The 13,903-nt window shown below is 33.7% G+C and overlaps 1 protein-coding gene and 1 pseudogene across 1 annotated transcript; one reads left to right on the top strand and one right to left on the bottom strand.

Annotated features, from left to right (window-relative positions):
- Nucleotides 1-1,145: 1,145 nt before the first annotated feature.
- Nucleotides 1,146-6,996, bottom strand: LOC134233500 (poly(U)-specific endoribonuclease-A-like). The gene is made up of 6 exons (XM_062715476.1): nt 6,843-6,996; nt 4,174-4,274; nt 2,805-2,906; nt 2,371-2,605; nt 1,965-2,109; nt 1,146-1,793 (listed from the first exon to the last, which is right to left on the bottom strand). Exons 1-6 carry the CDS (start codon nt 6,860-6,862, stop codon nt 1,536-1,538), a joined length of 861 nt encoding a protein of 286 aa, XP_062571460.1. The 5' UTR covers nt 6,863-6,996; the 3' UTR covers nt 1,146-1,535.
- A 99-nt stretch (nt 6,997-7,095) lies between these two features.
- Nucleotides 7,096-13,903, top strand: LOC134233499 (ethanolaminephosphotransferase 1-like; annotated as a pseudogene).

Below are 13,903 nucleotides of genomic sequence, written 5' to 3'. Positions count from 1 at the left end.
CTACTATATATCACAATCCTTAAAATTTCAAGTTACATCCAACATATTAAACATAATCATTTAATAAACAGAAAGTCTGTTTCTTCAACTACATTCAGACTACATTCAATTGAATCCAAAGGCACCTTCTCTTCAACAGTTTCAGGATGAGACAATGAAAAATTTAGATCTACATGTAGTGCTTACAATTCCCCCCTTTATGTTATACTTTATTAACTTCCACCACCTGTTTAGACATAGATTTGAAAAACTAATATAGATATACATACATACATAATAAAAGTTATCCCTCTGATAGTACATAAAGCTATTAAATGTAGAGATATCAATGTAACAAATTCATGCCAGCATATACCAGATACATGTATTACAATGTCACATGAACATCACAAATTATTTAAAAAGAATCATTTGAATTTGTTGGGTCCAGTTTTTTGAGAATTCTAGTAAGGTGGGATAGCGACAAAATTTGGACCTCCATGCATATGAAATGTTTCCACTTTGACTCAAGCTATGGAGGGAATAACTTTTTCTCACTTTTAAAGATCATCTAAGATATTTTTCTCTATTTATCTTGAGTTTCAAAGTCCTTTTTCTTTTTCAAACCTTTACCATCTATAATGGTTGTTATTTTTTTTATCCATGGGGAATAACTATTAATTCATTCTCTTGTATTCAGATAAAGTGAAAGGAAAGACATTAGCATAGACATAAACTTTTGAGCATCGTCATAGGAAAGCTTTTAATCAGCTCAATACTAGACAAATGTTATATGTATAATTAATTTCAAAACAAGGGTATTGAAAGTTTCATATTTATAAATTAATGCCCCTTTAATATAACCGGGTAAAAGAGTACAAACAAAATAAAGTGTTGTATAACAATTAAATATATGTAAGTAATAAAAAATAATATATGTTAATTAATAAAATATATAATTCAGATCTAAAAAAATCACCAACAATTCAAGATTACAATGCTTTTCGAAAAGTGTCAAAGACTGCATAGACATTGTAATAAATTTTAGAAATTTAACATCACAATATAACAGAAATTATAATTAATCGTTTACAGTGAATACAATAAATTATTGCATTTTAAACTGACTTACAGTTTAATCATTGTAATAAAAAAAAGTAGTTTTTCAATATTGCATAATCCAAAGAGCACCATTTGTTAAAATCAAAAATATTAAGAAATACTATTTAAAGATTAATACCAAGATCATTAATTAACATCAATATTTATACATTCTGATATGTATCATTGAGTATTTCACAACATTTACGATTACAAAACAGTACACACATGTTCTAGGTCAAAATGAACATTAAGGCAAGAGTTTGAAGTTGATCAGAAAGTTTTTTCATTCTGTAGAGGATTAAATATTTTTTTATTGGAGGGATGTCTTCTTCTAATTAAAGGCCAGAGGCTGTCGTTTGTGAGGTAATACTCTAATTCATTCTGGTCGCTGCAACATAAGCTGTTTCCTAATCTAGTTCATTCTAGCGGCAGCAATATAAGCTGTTCCTAATCTAGTTCATCCTGGCCGCGGCAATATAAGCTGTTCCTATACAATGTTTTCCCAGTGGTAGACAGCTGACTTCCACCTCGTACTCGCCCAACTGAACATCCATGTTACGTCCGTGTTTACCGCTCAGGAAGCAGACAGTGTACGCTGCGATCTCAAACTCTGGACTCGTTCCCAGGAAACAGGAACACATTGGCTTCCCCTTCTCTCCCCGCCAGTTAAACTGTAGAGCTATCAACCGGAAATGTTCGTCATCCTTGACCTGCACAATAAAACACTTAAAATTATATCTACATTAGAAGTACTGTAAGCATTGCTCTCACAAACAAAATTTCAATCCAAAATGAGTATTAATTATGGCATCTAGTACACTTTTTGTCAGAAGAAACGGTCTTTAAGATATCAACTGTCCTTGAAATGATACACTACTCACTGTTTCCCTTCTAAAGTATCCGTGGTAGTCAATGTTCCCTGCTTTTTCCTGCAGGTAGAACTGAATCCAATTATGAAGTCCAATAAATTCATCTTCTCGTCCCTCACCCACAAATACGTGCTCAAAACTGCTGGAGTCAAAGTCCCTAAAACATGGCACAAAAATCATAAACCTAACAAAAATTACTTACAAAACAATCTGAAGGGTTGGAATTAAATGTTCCCAGAAATACTGTTAAAGTATTATATATTCCATTTAAGATGTTTGGCAGAAAATTATTTTATTTGTTTAATTGTACAATCGTATAATTCAAAGGTACTTCTCCCAAGGTTTATCCAAGATATGGTTATGAATATTGTTATTTGCAATTCTATAATGCTAGATTTGAACCGTGTCTGAAGCTCACCTATCCCCCTTTGTCCTGCGAATAAGGCTGAACCAGGTCCTGTAGAGCAGTCTTTTGAACTCGATCTCGTCCTGCGGAGCTTTTCCCCTCTCCACAAGATAACGATGAGCTTCCTGCATTACGTCAGTCTCCATGATAGCATCTATAAAGTCTCGATTCTCTTTTCTCTCTTCATTTGTGACCACTTCCTGCTTTCCACACTCAAGTTCATAGTTGTCCAGTAGGGCTTTAAATGCTAAAATGTAAATTATATATGTACAATGTGTAAGAAAACAATTATGTTTGTCAACATGTGAAGATACTATTCATTAAAAAAATATATAAATAAACCAATCACTGGCCTGTTCACTTCACTCATTTAAATTTTTTTTTTAACAGGATGAAAGAGTTAGATATAAACTATTGAAATTCTATAAGCTATTGTAATTCTGTACTTTTATAGGTCTTTCTTTCAAACACATTTTCTTCATCGACCCAAGCAAAGAGTGTGTATTTAGCCCTGTCTCTCTGAAGCTCTCTACCACTGGTCACATATCCTGAAAAAAAAATACAGTCAAAACTTGATTTCTTTAACTTAATCAGCAGGAACTTAAACTAGCTCAAAGACATCTGAGGATTGAAGATAACAAGGTAAAAACCACAAAGAACAAGAGATGTTTGTAAAACACTTATAACCCCTCTCACCCCAAATCATTGGAATTTTTCTAAGTCCAAAGGGCATAACTCTGTCTCAAATTGCTCGATTGTACCCAAAACAGAACTTGACCTAGATATTCATCTGATAAATTTGAATAAATTTTTTATTTTTTTTTTTTTTTTAATTTTTTTTTAATTTTTTTAATTTTTTTTTAATTTTTTTAATTTTTTTTTTTTGATAATTTTGTTTACCAAATTTCATTTCAGTAAGTGCAACCTCTGTGAAGAAAATAAAAGGAAACGGTGCAAATACTTGGAATTTTTTTTAAGTCCATGGGGCATAACTCTGTCAAAATAACTCAATCAGACCCTAAAAAGAACTTGACTTAGATAATCTAGGGCATAACTCTGTCAAAATGAAAAAAAAAACCCAAAGTTTCAACAAAACCTTATCTAAATATTCTAATGATAAATCTGTACACCAAAGTTCATTTCAGTTTGTGCAATGGCTGAAAAGAAACTGAACAGAAACTGCATATAACTAGAATTTTTGGAATTTTTCTAAGTCCAAGGGGCATAACTCTGTACCAAATTACTTGATTGTACCCTAAACAGAACATAACAGATATTTCTGACAAATCTGTATATTAAATTTCATTTCATTATGTGCAACCTCTGCAAAATAAATAAAAGGAAACTGCTAATAATTGGAATCTTCCTAAGTTCCAGGGACATAACTCTGTCAAAGTAACCTCGGGATTCTTCCATATAAACATGACCAATCATGGCTTTGCTGATAAATCTGTATACCAAATTTCATTTCAGTATGTGCAACTGTTGTGAAGAAAATGAACGGAAATTTGTTGGACCTACAGAGAGACTGACCGACAGCATTAAAACATAAAAGGGGGTGGGATTACCACATTATATTAAAATTAGATGTTAATTTATCTGCTCAGACACATACTCGCTCAAATTCAAAGATTGCAGTATAATTCCTTAAACAAAACCATGACCGGGCGAATTTAAAACAAGGCAAAATTGTTTGTAAGTATGAAAGGGCAAAATAACACGGGGCGAAAATAACCCTGTATACACTCATGACTATTTTTTTTTTACCAGATTCGTATATATATATGTAAACGAGAACCTTCTTTCATCCCTTACCCTGTAGATCAATATCAAAGTCCTGTCCAGCATAGCATTTGTTTGTGTCCAGTTCCCATAGTCTCCCAAGTATCTCAGTGAGTTCAGGATCGGGATGAAATCTGTAAGAGAAAGCATTGATAATAACTCCTTTATCCCTTGTGTGGAATAGATCATTGAAAGATGTTTCACTCAGACAAACCTTTTGGTACATGGGGTAAAATGCAATGCTGACATACGCATGCAGTCTCCAAGAAATTTAATTATATATATAGTAAACTTTCATGCACATTAAAAAAGTACTTTAGAAGCACATATTTGATTTAATGAATTCTCTTTTTACCTCAAAAACACCTCTGATATATCTGACCTGTGTACGAAGTCTGAAATCAGACCAAAACTATAGGAGGAGTAGCAATTTGAAGGATTTCAGTTCAAGTTGTATTTTTTGTATATAACCATACCAATACTTATCTTTAAAGTTAGAATTGTGAACCCAAACCCCTTAAAACACTTGTCATGGAATCTATCATGCAACCAAGTAAGCTATCTCCTGGTACAGGCCATTGAACCTGTCTGTCCAGCACATTCCTCCCTCCTTTCTCCTCAGGAGACACAAACTCATAATGCAGGCTCCTCCCTGGAAAGTCTTCCACCTTCCAGGACAAGGTGTACTTCAATAATCTATATCATGGTTGAATTGAACTCTATAGATAATTTGTTGACAGTAAAGATTTGGTCTTAAAAGTCAGTATGACTCATTGAAGTTTATTTCTAGTGGAGATTTTAAATAACTATTTATGTAGAACTAAAGGAGAAACTGCACTTTCTCGATATCATAAACCAATTGACATGAGGAGGAGAAATTATTCATTTAATACATAGGAAACCTACTAGAGGAACTGTGAGCACTGAGCTCATTAGGGGTGCGTTCACAGTTCTACCATTAGTACCAACTTTCAATATACCATTGGTACAATAATTTGACAATGGTACCAACTGTACCAATAAACCCTGAACGGGTATTGGCATACAAATGTAACAATTTTACCAATGTTACCAATGGGAGTCCAATGGAGACATTGGTAATACTGAATTACAGATTTCTTTGTCTTCTAAGTTATTTGCCAGAATCGCAAGAAAATCATAGCAGACTCATATCCGACAAACAAACCACATTAGGATCACACTTCTTTAGTTGCCATATCTATGAGTTTTATATAATCCATTTAATGGATCATGTCTAAATCATACTTCAAAATCATGAATATAAGTGTTTGATATGATTTTTATGTGATTTTGGCATGATTTGTTAAAAAGGATGTTGTAAATCCGGGATCCCATTGTTGCCATGTCGATAACTAGCTGTGACGTCATTTACCAACACTAACCACACTCTAGACTGACATCCATTAGTACCAACTTTCAATATACCATTGGTGCAATTATTTGACAATGGTACCAACTGTACCAATAAACCCTGAAATATTGGCATAAAAATGTAACTATTTTACCAATGTTACCAATGGGAGTCCAATGGAAACGTATTACATATTTCTTGGTCTTCTTAGTTATTGGCACATGCTAGATATATAGCAGACTCAGAGCCGAGAAACAAACCACATCAGGGTCACACTTCTTTAATTGCCATATCTTTGAGTTTTATATAATACATTTAATGGATCATGTCTAAATCATACTTCAAAGTCATGAATTTAAGTGTTTGATATGATTTTTATGTGATTTTGGCATTATTTGTTAAAAAGGGTTAGAGAAAAAATCGTTTATATCATTGTGAATCCGGGATCCAAGTCTTTCTAGCTTGTTGCCATGTCGATAACTAGCTGTGACGTCATTTACCAACACTAACCACACTCTAGATTGTCTGCAGAAAAATCTACCATTGGCAAAAAACATTGGTACCACTGGCATGCCAATGGTAATTAATTTTACACAACTTTTGTCTACCAACGGCAGAACTGTGAACGCACCCAGTGTCTGCAGAAAAATATACCATTGGCAAAAAACATTGGTACCAGTGGCATGCCAATGGTACTTTTTGCACCATGGCAGAACTGTGAACGCACCCTTGATCCCCCTGCCTCCCATATGAATATAATATGGCAGAGACCATGTTTTGCTCTGGGAGACCCAAAATAAGTGTTGATCTGAAATAGGAAGTGCACAATGGCATCATGTAGTAAAGAATCTGTGAAAATCTCATTAAATTTCATTCATTGGTATAAGTAGAGATAAGAGATCCGTGGCACCCCACAGTGTAATAGAAGGACATTTTGAATTATTATGTATACCCTCCCACTTTTCAAGCCAGGATATAGTAAATGGCTCGCAACAAGAAAAGAAGGTTGCAAAACTTGCAATGATAAGTTAGCTAAATACATCTTTTCTTGGATTCTCATCATTCTGCACACTTTTTTTATCAGCTGACACCTAATTAGATCTAATTGATTATCAACAAAATGAAAAAGTGATTTCACATATCATGGATTGGAAAAATTTCAAAATCCATAAAACCGTCACAGACAATCTCAATTTATTTCTGAAAGATTTGACTTAATCTGAGATCAAAGAGTTGCCAGTTGTGTACACTCGCAACGTGGATCGCTGGATGCCACGCCCACCTAAATCTTAAATATTATGCAATCAAATGAAACAATAATATACTTTACCCTCTCCGACTATCAGCCATTGTAAATGGACTTCACCTGTCTTGACAAAGTACACTTCGTACAAAGATAAAATTAGTAAATCTGACAGAAAATGACACACAGCGTGTCAATGTGCCCTCAGGCTGTCCTAATATAAACTCCGAGAACTTCCGAACAACTTTCTGCAGACGACTTAGACGTTTTGGTTCGAGATTTTTGATTGGTTGATAATTTTGAAAAGGCCAATGAGGATTTGCCTTCTTTCACCTCAGAGAATGAGGACTTCAGCAGCATGACAACATACAAATATCTTTCCCCAAAAGTTTTGTCTGGATTTGACAAATATAAGGTAAAAACTGATATCTTAATTCTTCAAATGTACTTAAATATCTGTGATCAAGCCTGGGTGTAATGAAAAGTGATCAAGATACCGATATATTGCAAAATTTTGCATTACAACATGCATCGACCAGTCTAGCCCTAGGTGTGAGAAAAGCATTGTAAAGAGTCGACAATTTTTATGAATAAAGTAAAAGTAAATGAGATGCAGACACAACCCTAACAGCGAGTTTGCGATGGAAGCGCTACGCTCGCGGAGCTCGCCGGTTAACTGTGAAGCATCACAATGCCAGGGTCCTGAGTCAAATCTTGACGTTCCCAGATGCACAGGCACTTGTTTCGGAAATTAATTGTTTAACCCAAAGTATAATAATAACGCAAAGTATCTAAGTATTCTAACTCCAAATTACACTTAGTACCCCCCTCCGTAGAAACACACTCATGTACATTTTCTTCTTCTTCCCATCCAGTGCAAAACTACTAAAGTATTTTCACACTCTGTGTGAGGGGATGTCAGTGTCCATACACAGTGCTCATAAAATTAAAAGTTTAAAAGATTAAAAATTTAGTGGCTGGCACTGGGCATATCTTAAATATCAATATATCGTGATACATATTCCTCCGATACGCATATCAATACATATGAAGAAATATTTCAGAGAATATACCCTCAAAAATCTTACTTCTGTTTTTCTTTGTTTATTTAACATTTGGGGTTTTGTATATAAAATAAAGAAGCTAAATATAAATATAGATATGAAATAAATAATAATTAACACCACTTTAGTAAAATATTTTTGTTTTACAACATATAAACAAATATTTTTAATAAAATATTCTTATTTGCAAAGAAATAATTTGTTTATTTCAATGCAAAAATAGAATTATATCAGCAATCAAACATATCGTATACATATTGTGTGTGGCTCAAATATCGTGATATGTAATTTATTTAATAAATCTATGATATATTTCATGTTTTTATTAAAAATGCAGAGAAGTGATTATATAGTGGCTGGCACTGGGCAGCTGGATTTTAAAGCTGTCCAGGGTCTTGGCTTATTATTCCTCCTGGTAAGGAATTCCACAGCCGGATGGCTTGAGGGAAGAAGGTCTTTAGAGGAAATGCATTGGCAAACTGTTTATTACCTTTGTTTTCTATAATAATTTATCTTCACAAAAGATATGGCACACTTGTCTTTGTTTTCTTTTATCTCCATAAAAAGCATCAAAACTCTGATTTGAAAATGAAAAAGTTTTGACATTTGACTAAGATGATATTTCTCTCTGAAACAAGTTATATGGTTGATGACAACACGTTGACTCAAAACCAAGTGATGTTGTTAAAAACCACTGGTAGGATTTTCCTTTATCCCTGTTTATCAGTGACTATACTATATTGGTATTCCCTGTCATCTGTATGTGAATATATGGAGTAATCTGCACACAATTTCAATATATGAGATTGTGTGTCTACTGCGAGTCAAATAGTGTGCAAGGGTAACCCTAATCTCTAAAACGGATGCCAGAGTGAGACTAAGCCGGGTAATCAGTCGAATACTTGTGTAAGAACTTTCCTTATATATAAGATTGGTGCAAGACTTAATACTATAACCAGTCAAATGACAGTTGAGTAACAAGTTTTATGTTGTGGTGCAGTTACTTGGAAATCACTTGGAAAATCCCCCATTTGACTGCAATGAAGTTAATAAGTTACTGTAGTATTTGAATGAGATCAAGGTAGAAACTAAACCAGCCCAATGGACTAGTGACCCGCGCTGATCTCATGTGCAGTTATGAATTGAACAAAATTTTGCATCACTCCATTTCAGTGGACATTGGAAAAGAAAAAAAATTAAAATGGTGACAGAAATTATGTGCTAGAATCAGAGTGTATGTATGATACATTGCATTTATAGATGATACCATTAAGAGTAAGGATAAGTTTTGGGAAATGGAGTAGTTATTTTAGAGATTTGTTTATTTGAAGAAGAAAATCATGAGTTTATCGTAACTATCTAGACAAACTTCCCTTGAGTGCACCTATTTGTAAAAACTTGAGAGACGTTTTCTAATCCTAATTTTGCATCAACCTTGAGTACAGTACAGTTTGCAAAAAGTAACAACCGGTAGTACATACAGTACTTACAAGTCCTCTTTATTTTTGTTAGAGTGATTAATGCTTCCTTATCTTGCTATTTACATAATAAGCTTCTTTTTACTGACTAATTCTGTTGTTTTGAGATCTTGAGCTACTAAGTATCTGTATTGTCAGCCCTTACATGGGCTTGTATACATGTGAAAAAAATAGTCAGCTGCAATTATAACAGTTACTATTCTTCATTGTTTTTCAGTACAGTGCAGTCGACACAAGCCCAGTTAGCAAGTACATAACACATCCTTTCTGGAACTGGGTGGTTGAGGTAATTATATTAATTGAACTTTATTTACTAGGTATTTTGTTGATATATCAGAAATTGTCATTTTGAACTAAATTTATTTTGATGAAATATCTCTATTTAGCGGAAAATGTTTTTTGTATGTATCCATTTAGTAGGCTCTTTATTTGGAGAAATACAAACTGAAATACAAATGTCAATGCTTTTGAGTTTATTTATTTTTATGACTATTAATTTTCTTGCAGTTTGTACCAAAATGGATTGCACCCAATGTATTGACCTTGACAGGATTTGGTCAGCTGATGATGAACTTTGTCCTTTTGACCTACTATGACCCCCACTTTTTTTCTGCTTTTGAGTTCCCCCTATTGGGTGTGGCTGGTCTGTGCATTTAACAACTTCATGTCACACACATTAGGTAAAAATCATACAAATGTGTGTAGCTAATTACAATTTTAGCTGTAAAATAATTGATTTATATAAAAATCAATCAAATATGTTCTTAAGATAGTTGTTTTGAACATTAATTTAATTAATAAAGAAATTGAAAGGTGTGATTACTTACGCTGTACATATTTTAAGGATAGGAGGTAAAAAAAATTGTCATACCGCTTTTTAGCAGATTGTAATGTATATATGGCCATAATAAATAAATTGCTAGATTCTCATCCAAATTTTTTTAAAAATCGAGGCGGGCGGGCGGCTTTTATTTTATATTTTTAAATTTTTTCAATTTTGCACACATTGACCTGGTCAATCGGTGTAATTATCTACAATACCCAAATAAAAGTCATAGTAAAGGTTCAATCTCTTACTTCACATCATCTCCATATTATTAAACCAATGACCCTTGTTTAAAATATATACGCATGTATTACAGCAATTACCATCTTTTCAGCTGTCAAAATCGTGGCGACTTTCGCGGGATTTAAAACGAAAGTAGAATGGTGTGATTACTTATCCCGATCAGAATTAAAACGAAGAAAAAAAAATTAAAAAAATCGAGGCGGGGGTATAAAATCGGGGCGGGCGGGGAGATTGGAATATTTTTATTTTGGCCTATACAATATTGATAAGTTTATGTTAACTATTACATCAAAAATTTATTAATACCAGTAGAAATATTGTTAATCTTTTTTATGCTCACTCTGTTTAAACTAATTCCTCTATATAATCTCCACAGATGGGATTGACGGTAAGCAGGCACGGAGGACAGGGTCCAGCTCCCCCCTGGGGGAGTTATTTGACCACGGACTGGACAGCTGGGCCACCCTGTTCCTGCCCGTGGCTCTGTATTCTATTTTTGGCCGCGGGGAGTATGGAGTGGGGGTGTTTAGGGTGTACTTCATCGTGACGGGAGTCATGCTGTGTTTTATCCTCTCTCACTGGGAGAAATACAACACCAAAATCTTATTTCTACCCTGGGGCTACGACCTCAGCCAATTGGTAATTCGCAATTGAACGATTAAGGCTTTGAAACAAATTAGGTTTAAATTGTTTATTTTCATAATATTTCATCAAAAATAAAAATTATTGTGCTTTCTGAATTTTAAACAGTTCAAACTTCTTACCCAGTTTTATTCTTATGTGAAAAAATAATTTGAAGTGTTTAAACCTTTATATTTATTATTTTGTCTACATTCAAGAAGTCATGTTGATTCAATCATTTCCTTCATTAAAATTTATTTGTAAGTTTTATGTTGTTAAAAATGTGGAATCTACATATGTGTAAAGTCTATAAAACTACTTTCCTTATTTTACTTAAGGCCATGACAGGAGTATATCTTGTGACCTTTGTTGGGGGTCAGAGTATGTGGAAATTTAAAATTCCAGTGATAGATATCTACTGCTCCGAGTTTATAGAAATAGGAATGTATGGTGAGTAGCTCTTAGTCACCTCTCTCTACTTCATAGACTTTCATTAATAAAAATATCAATCTATGGCACAGAACTAGTATTTATATGTACTTTCCTGATCATCCAGGGTTAAATTTATGATGCCTAGCGTTGTATATACAGTTTGACTTTGATATCTTGAACCCAAATATCTCAAATACCATGGATATTTTAAAGTCAGTTGGAATTCCCAACTAAATCTTCTTTGCTTTTTAACCTCAGTTTCCTGAATGCCTGGTTATCTCAAAGTTTTCCTTGCTCCCTTTGAGTTTGAAATAAGAAAATTTGACTGTACATGCCAATCATATTGGTTAATTCATTTAAAATTGATATTGGTGAATTATTATACAATTATGTACCAGTATTTGTACATTGTATGATTCAGTATATGTCAGATGCCAGGGCTATTAAATGATTGTGTATCCCAATGGTATTATTGACTAAAGAATCAAGTTTGATATCTTGAAACCTTGGATATTTCAAAGTTTGCATTTAAACATGTACAATCTCATTATTTGAGACATCTAGGTTTGACTGTTTATTAGTATTCTGTAAATGGAAGCAGTCTTTATAACTTTCTTTATTTCGTTACAGTTGGATTCTTTGTTCTGACTTTCCCAGCAACTTTCTGGAATATATACAAGTAAGTAATGGAGGCTTAGGGCCAGTTAATACAATGTAACAGAATCACTGCTCTTCTGGATGGTTGATCCCCGTGTTTATGTTTTGTATGTAATTTAGATAACAGTAACAAAATCAACCAGTGAAATAAAGAGTTGGAGATATCGGTGTTTTATTTGTTGTAGATCTTACCGAGATAAAACAGGTAAAATGTACGGGCCGTGGGAGATGATGCGCCCCCTAGTGTCCACGTTTATCTTATTCTTTTTGATGGTCTATTGGGCGCGTGTGTCCAGCTGCCATGTGATGGAGTTACAGCCCCGCCTCTTCTACTGGACTACAGGGACAGCCTTCTCTAACATTGCTGTAAGTCTCTGATAGAAGAGTGGAATCCTTTCACTAATGCTAAATCAGTACATAGATTTGCTAGAGCTTTTCTTACATGTAACTTTACTAAGTTATGAATAAAGAATTCAGTAATAATATGGGAAATTATTTGATTATCTACTGTATGTGCATATATGATACTAAAAAATTCTTTTCTGTTTAGCAATTTATGCAGTAGTATTTTCATGCAAAATAGAATAAACCAAGTTTGTGCATGATCGATCGTTGTACCAATTTATTCTAATCATTGGTTTTAGCAACACTTTTGCAAAAAGATTTCAGCTTGATTTTAAATGAAATCATTTGGTTGATGATATATATAATTGTTTAACTGTTAATTTCAGTGTCACCTAATCATCAGTCAGATGAGTGATACTCGATGTGAACTCGTTAACTGGCTCCTCCTACCTCTGGTTGCTATAGTTACGACGTGTTCACTGCTGTCCCTGGGACACGTAGAGGTTTACCTTCTGTGGGGATATTGCTGTCTAGTCACTGCTGCTCATATTCACTTTGGAGTTCATGTGGTAAGTTAAACATTACTGATCTGTGTGGTCAGTTAATCATACTGAATGGTCCATGTGGTACTGTAGATCACTTAATTTTCATGACACCTTATTTTCGCGAAATAGTCTGACTCTTTATTAGCAAGACAAAATTTTCACTAATTTTGGTCATTGCTCTATATAATCTCAAGGAATTCTGTAATACGCGAGAATGAAATTTTCATGAGCATCTCGTCTCGCGTAATTACGCGAAAATAAAGTTCTCGTGAATAAAAAGTCATTTACAGTAAGTTAAATCATACTGAATGGTTCATGTAGTAAGTTAAATCTTACTGAATGGTCCATGTGGTATAAAGTTTAATCATACTGTATATCTTAGAATTTGGTCAAGATGTGAAATATCAGTAAAATCCTTAGAATTTAAGGAGGAATTGGAGATGGCTTTTAGAAGCATAAAATGTGTTTTTTAAAGCATACAATGTGATTTTATGTTTTATTAACATTCAAATGAATAAAGAATTCATAAGATGGAAAACATTTAACATATCATCTATCACTTTTCTTTTTTCAGGTTCAAGAAATGTGTGATCATTTCAATATATCAGCATTCACAATAAAACAAAAGGCGTAGAGACTTCTTTCACCTTGGTAAGGCAGCTGAAGGTCATTGTATCATTGTCTGCTGTGGTCTGTGGAGAACAGAAGCATACACAGATCAGGAAATCTGGCAGTCAGCCATGTTCAGCAAGAAGACCATCACCCAAGTTCAGGAAGAGAGAAGACCAATCCAGGAGTTTGAGAATGTTTTATGTTGATTTCTTTTGAATTTGTTCCTGTGATTTGAATTACTTTCATCTAAAATGTGCCATTTACTTTGTTAACGTTGTTGGGAGTTTTATACAGATACTCTCTGTGCATTAAACTGATAGAGCTG

The sequence above is a fragment of the Saccostrea cucullata genome, unplaced genomic scaffold, assembly GCF_032062105.1.
Source record: "Saccostrea cucullata isolate Sc308-1 unplaced genomic scaffold, CSIRO_AGI_Scuc_v1 ctg258, whole genome shotgun sequence".
NCBI lineage: Eukaryota > Metazoa > Mollusca > Bivalvia > Ostreida > Ostreidae > Saccostrea > Saccostrea cuccullata.
This window is presented reverse-complemented; position numbering and strand designations above follow the sequence as displayed.

Coding starts and splice junctions, on each gene's coding strand:
- LOC134233500 (XM_062715476.1), bottom strand. CDS start 6,862: ATGGCTGATAGTCGGAGAGG. Junction 2,606..2,804: donor TGAAAGAAAGACCTATAAAA/GTACAGAATTAC, acceptor TTTACATTTTAG/CATTTAAAGCCCTACTGGAC. Junction 2,110..2,370: donor CGCAGGACAAAGGGGGATAG/GTGAGCTTCAGA, acceptor GCCATGTTTTAG/GGACTTTGACTCCAGCAGTT.